The following is a 6717-nucleotide window of genomic DNA, read 5'->3' as shown; positions in this document are numbered from 1 at the left end:
ACATCTCAGGGGACACCAAAATTACACCTTTCTCTTCAGACACTTTTTTAACCTTCAAATCTTCCATAACGATTGACAATGTCATATACCCAATACAGTACAAATCTGATTAGTTATTACTCTTTTATTTCATTTTTTTTTTCAAACCCATCGTACAGTTTGGACTATAAATTCTCAACCATTAATCAAAAGAAGAAAATTATTCCAAAAAAAAAGCCCATATAAACAAAGCCCATTAGTCAAAAGCTACCAAGTTTATACTAACTCAGCTACCTCACCAAATAAGTTGTATTTGAGAATTACTTTTAGCCGTCTTTTGAGTATCCTTTTATAGTTTTTTTTGTCATTACACAATATTAAACAATAAATTTTTAATTGATTACCTAACTGTACTTGTCATACCAATATATCAGTAAAGCCATTAAAATACATGAAAATTTTCCTATCTTCTGGTGAACAAAAAAAAATTGCAACTTTTTGTAACTTTAAAGATCTGAATGAGCTCAATTAAAATGCAGTAAATTAAACCATAATCCAACTAAGTCATTTAGATACCAATTTTATAACATGTCGTATTCCCATTCATTATAGGCTTCATCTTAGCCTCCCAAAGCGGAGTAAGATCAGATATGGTCACGTGAAAAACAAAGAAAGAAGTTGCTACGACTATGAGACATGAGACGTTTAGTCAATTCTACTAGGGTAACACAGAGAGCATGCATGTGATTGATTATTGCGTCTTGTTAGACAGATAAAAGCAAAGAAAATGAGAGAATATAATATTACATTAATAAGGCCTAATGTATACGGGTTGGGGAGCTGAATTGAGATAATTGATTGCTTGATGAGGTGAGTATAACATGGCTCTATCCTATCACATCACTTGCACATGCCCTATTACAGACTAGTGTTGACAATAAAAGAAGGTTCCTTTAATCTGCCTAACTCCATGACGGTGCTTGCATGTGTTCTGTTGGGTTGTCCACACCAAACTTTTCTTTCGCTACACTATATAAATATTACATTATTAACATTTTTACATTATACACATATACATGAACATGAACATGAGGGGCATGCATCCATTTTTATATAAGCAAGCATGACGTGAGGAAAAGCTTCTTTCTAGTTTCTACCTATCACCGCATTATTATTAGGCAAGTTATTTGAGTGTGACTACAATAAGGACCACGCACTACTATTCGCCACCACCACCATGCCCTTATGCGCAAGAAATGGAGAATTAAACAGAATTAAAATAATAAAAACGTAATATTTTATAATAAATATTTAAATATATACTAAATAATACTAATTAATCATAATTATACCTTAACATGTTCGAACTATTTAAAAAAAATTCACCATGATAATTTCTACAAATTAGAGTCAATCCTACAAAAAGACATTTTTTTCTGTCCAATCACTTGTTTGTTCCGTTCCTTTTCTATTTTTTCCTTTTTAAGTGTAGTTAGTAAAACTCTCAATTCGAATAGAAAGAAAATTTCAAAGCACATATGAAATAAGGAATATGTTTGATTTTGATGGTATATACTTTCACCCTAGTTGGCTGGAATTCGCTAGAATCCAGATGATATTATATAAGTGTTAGTTGGACCTTCAATTTTCATACTATAAATAAATAATAAGTATATACTTTTATTATTGATTAAATAATGAAACAGAGGCCACCGAGAAAACAGACAAAAGAATACACGTACATATTCCAATTCATAAACCAACTAACTAACAAAATAATTAAAAGTGAAACTAAATGATAAAAGAAAAAGAAAAAACAAAGTCCAATAAGCCAAATAAACGCGAATCATCATTTGTATACTGTTGAGATCAGAAGATTAAAGCTAAAGCTAACCACTCCACTATCTATAGATGCATTCTTTTATCGAAATGAAAATAAATTTATTACTGTTTTTATATGGTTTAGCTCAATTACCTTTGTTACAAATTGTAATTTTGCTATCTCGTCCCAATAAGTGCAAATATATTATTCTATAGCAAAATGTACAATTCCAAATACCGCAATAGCAAAGGTATATCCACCGTACCAATACGGAAGATATATTTGGAAAACTACGTACAAGAATACGTATAAAAAGAAAAAAAATTATATTTATAAAGCATTAAATATAGTAATATACCAAGCAACGATCATTCTTCTAACGGCGTTGAGTTGAGTCAAACACCGACTGTGCAGCGCTGAACAAGCTGAAACTTAACGGCGCCGCTATCTCCGAGGGCGATGCCGTTACTGCGGGGTCCGAAAGTGATGAAGGCAGGGCAACGGACATAGATGTGGTAATGGCCGGAGACAAAGGCACCGACCTTCCAACGGACCTTGCCGTCAAGTTTAACGACGACGAGAACGTTGCCGTTGTTCTGATCCTGGCTTAGTCCTTGGAAGTTAAACGGAGCCACCGGAACATTGTTGCCGGAGACAAATGGGGACCAGATGTCAACCTCCTTGTGGCCTTGGTACGACGGAGGAATGGAAGTCCGGAGGGTGATCTGTATATAATAATAAAAATAAATACTAATTAGAATATGAAAAAAAGTCAACTAATAACTTTATTAAATTTTAGTCAACATCTAACCAATAAAAAAAAAAATGAGTAATCTCACACGTTAAATGAAATTTCACACTATTAAAAATATTGATTCATGTGTCTGTTGGTACCTGCTGGCTGCGGTAGGAGATGTAGGCGTCGAGGCGGTCGTAGTAGATTCCGATCTTGTCGTTGGGGTTGCGGGAGGAGAGGGTGACCTGGAAGTTGGAGGTGAGGAAGTTGGCGACGGAGGCGTTGAAGGCGTAGACGGTTACGTCTTGGAGGATGAAGGTGGGTTTTGATGGTTGGAGGATGGCCCAAATGATGAGGATTGTTACGAGGATGATGAAGCAGATGATGACTGTCCACCAGAATATTCTCTTGAAGATCTTCTTCTTCTTGCTCTTGTGGTGCCCGCACTCCTTCACCGACATGCTTGCTTCAAGAACAGATCAGAGCTGTGGGAAAGTGATCGATGAGGAAAATGTGCAAGGTTACGTACTCAACAATATATATACTTCATCATTGGAGTTATTTGGCGGAACCTCGCTATAGTTTGTTTGTATTTATTTTTACGGGAATTTGATATTTAAAAATTATTAAATAATTTAATAAATTTAATTAAATTATTATTTAATAATTTTAAGTTTTAAATTTTACATAAACATAGATTGAGTATTTTTAGGATTATTATCGTTAAAACCTGAAAATTCAGGTGCAGTCAATTTTATGTGAAGTTAATAGTTAAAAATTATTAAATAAAAAATTAGTCATCAAATCATCTAATGATTCTCAATTATCAACTTAGCTGAAGTATTATATAGCTTGTTTATGCTAGTTATATAAGTTTGTTTAACAAATAAGGAAAACTTTCTCCACTCAAATTATTAAGCCAATTTAAAGGTGACATCATGAATACTTCACACATGTGCCACCATCGTAATTATTATTTCACGTCTTTTGCCTTATTTAATTTCTAAGTTAATTCATTTAATAAAATGCATCATATGTTATTATAATTTCTTTACTCGAGCAACTAAATACTACAACTATACATCCTCAGTTGAAACCTCCTATATTAACTATTGATCAAAGCTAGTTTATATACTAAGCCACCAAGTTATGATCAAAAATAGTATTTATATATTAAAATTAATTATTAAAATTAGTTATATATAAACATATATTATTTAATTTTTTTTAATATATATGTTATATTAGTAGTTAATTTTGATAATTAATTTTAATTTACATTTGGTATGATTGTATTAAGCTATGTGGGATACTTTGTGCTTGCCAAGTCAACAAAAGGTATCATTAACCATTTGTAAGATCGAACAAAGAAACTTTACTTAAGTAAAAGAAAGATAAACAATTTTATAACATTTAAAAGTTATATTATTAAAATAAATTTTATTCATATTTTAAAAGAATAATGTTAATTAGACAATCAATTTTTTTAGTCAATGTTAAAGAATTTTATTAAATTTCTTTTATTTATATCTTAAATATAGATTCTAAATTATAAAATATTAAATTTAAATTCTAAAGTTAGTTAATATTAGTTATCTTAAAAAACAATGAATCAATCCGATGGTAGGGTGAAATTATTAAATCACAGTAAATTTACTATCATGTTTTCAAATAATCGTAATCTTGCATGTATATTAAATATGATCATTATGATACCGTGTTCTTATTTTTATTTAAATTAAAATTAAAATTCTTCGTTAAATTTACAAAATGACAAATAAAATGAAAAAGAATTGCGATACCCACATACAAGAACTGATGAAAGTATGAAACCCCTCCCCTCCTTTTTTTTTTCAAATTTAGCAATTTACCAAAAAGAAAAATAATAATTTAAGGAAAATTTCATTGCTTGTTAAGTATTTCTTTGTGACCGTTGGATGGCTTAATCAGAAAAGGAAGATCATCGTTCAACGTTTGGGGTCAATGTAGGGCCCACTTAACTGATGAATTAGCTTCAGCCCAGTTGCACCGACCATTCCTTCTGTTTCTTTTTTAATGGTTGGCGATTAAAACTTAAAAGTAAATAACAAATAATGAAGACTAACCACAATTAAAAAAAAAGTCGTTTTTATTATCAATTTCCATTTCTATTGAAGACAATTCTATTCTATTAATATATGTATCCGGTGACGATGCCAAAAAAAAAATGACCTCCTTTTTTTATCCATGCTCCCACAATAACTTCTCCCCCTTCTTTTTTTTTTCTTTTTCTTGAAATGACACTTTTAATTTCGTTTTGTTATTTATTGTCTTTGAGACACAGACATATACACAAATACATAAAAATATATAAATTTTATAGTATATTTGATAATAATATATAAAATATATATATATAAATTAAATATTAATTTTATTTGTGTCTTATGTATTGTGTTTTATATTTTGATAATTTTAAAAATAATTAGAAATGAAAAAGTTAAATTTTGTGTCTTATATATTATATCTCTATGTCTCAATTTTAAGAAGAAATACTAACACTATGTTTAGTTGGAGAAAAAATGAATGGAAAAAAAAATAAATAAAAAAAAATAAGGAAGAAAAATTTTGTGTGAGTCTCACTAAACAAATATTCTTTTCATCACAAGTAAGAAAATAAAAAAGAAAATACTATATTTTTCAGGTTTAATTATTTTGTTGGGTCTATGTAGTTTCACAAAATTTTTAATTAGATTTCTATACTTTTTTTTAATTGAGTTCTTGCACCAAAATTTTGTTTTAATTGAGTCCCTATACTTTTTTTCTTTTATTTGGGTCTCTATACTAATTTTTTTTTTAGTTAGGTCCCTATAAAATTAAGCCAATTACTACCAAGAGGGACCTAATTTAGAAAAAAAATTTACTATAGGGACCCAATTAAAAAAAAAAATATAGAGACCTAATTGAAAATTTCGTGAAACTATAGGGACCAACAGAATAATTAAACCTATTTTTTATATTTTTAATACTACCCTTACTTATATTATTATTAACAACTATTAATATAAATTTAGTTTTAATATATTATTATAATAGGGATTTATATTTAAACATTATATCTATTAGATAAATCATTTAAATCAAGTATATAAAATTATAATATTTTATAATATTTATAAACCATAATAAAACATGAATAAATAAAATATTTATACTTTATTTTATGATAAGGGTATTAATGTAATTTTATATTATTATGATTTTTTTTCTGTTCTTTTTTTTTCATCCAAATAAAATTTTTTTTTCTCTATTTTCTTTTTATTTATTTTTTATTCATCCAAATAACACACAAATAACTTTACTTTTTTTTCTATTTTTTTTATTTTCTTTTCTCTTATTTTTTTGTCTACATTCAAACAAAGTGTAAATATATATATTTTTGTGAGTATCTATATATCATTATATTTATACAAATTTGTATCATAAGAGTAGTTAAAATTTCAATTTAACTCTTAAAATTTTTTAATATTACGATTTTAAATGAGTCAATCAATTTTATAAAATTTTTATTAAATCTAATAATTTTACGATTTAAATCTTGTTAAAATTTTACATCTTACATACTTAATTTACTTTTTTAATTTTACATAAAATTTTAATTTTCTCTATCTGAGTATCTCAACAAACAAACAAATTCGATGATCTTTTAAAAATTGGGTGACTTTATTTTGCAAAATTATTTTCTTATTATTCATGTGCAAAAAAAGTCACATCTACGAGACAAACAGAACAGAAATAAAAGTTCCCAAGTCCCAACAATGACATTTTCTTTTATTTATAAGAATAAATTTTGCGACCCATTCGAAAAGGTTGTATCAGCACTTATTATTTTAATTAAAAATTCGAAGTTACTAAAGAGCAACCAATTATAGCCCCATAAATATATATATATATATGAGAGACTTTTTTTTTTTTTATGTTTTAACGCATGATTGGGCTTTTATATGTAATTTTATTAACATTAAAAGGAAGACAGAAAAAAAGAAAAACATATATTCCCATTAATGCTGGTACACACTAGGTGCCAGCTTCTTGGGCTGCTTTCATTACTAGCTAATTTGAAACTGAGCTACTCTTTAATTAATTTTCACCTCCAATTGACATAATTAAATGCAATTTACAAGATTGACCAAAAATACGG

The 6717-nt window shown here is 28.0% G+C and overlaps 1 protein-coding gene across 3 annotated transcripts; it reads right to left on the bottom strand.

The window, feature by feature from the left end:
* Window positions 1-767: 767 nt before the first annotated feature.
* LOC107624155 (NDR1/HIN1-like protein 1) lies at window positions 768-3067 on the bottom strand. Of its 3 annotated transcripts, none has more exons than XM_088485024.1 (3): window positions 2696-3067; window positions 2160-2526; window positions 768-1008 (listed from the first exon to the last, which is right to left on the bottom strand). In XM_088485024.1, the coding sequence occupies exons 1-2, from the start codon at window positions 2996-2998 to the stop codon at window positions 2197-2199; spliced, it is 633 nt and encodes a 210-aa protein (XP_088341150.1). In that variant the 5' UTR covers window positions 2999-3067; the 3' UTR covers window positions 768-1008; window positions 2160-2196. The 3 variants fall into 3 exon arrangements, with proteins under 3 accessions (XP_088341150.1, XP_088341155.1, XP_016182108.1); XM_088485029.1 differs by having other exon boundaries at window positions 768-1003; XM_016326622.3 differs by lacking the exon at window positions 768-1008 and having other exon boundaries at window positions 1896-2526.
* Window positions 3068-6717: the final 3650 nt, after the last annotated feature.

This window comes from Arachis ipaensis, chromosome B10, assembly GCF_059453495.1.
Source record: "Arachis ipaensis isolate K30076 ecotype BB chromosome B10, ASM5945349v1, whole genome shotgun sequence".
NCBI classification, from domain to species: Eukaryota; Viridiplantae; Streptophyta; class Magnoliopsida; order Fabales; family Fabaceae; genus Arachis; species Arachis ipaensis.
This window is presented reverse-complemented; position numbering and strand designations above follow the sequence as displayed.

What these genes read in the sequence shown, in the direction of transcription:
- LOC107624155 (XM_088485024.1), bottom strand. Translation starts at nt 2,998, where the DNA reads ATGTCGGTGAAGGAGTGCGGGCACCACAAGAGCAAGAAGAAGAAGATC. An exon ending in TCTCCTACCGCAGCCAGCAG is followed by an intron (nt 2,527 to 2,695) that starts GTACCAACAGAC and finishes TATTATATACAG; the next exon opens with ATCACCCTCCGGACTTCCAT.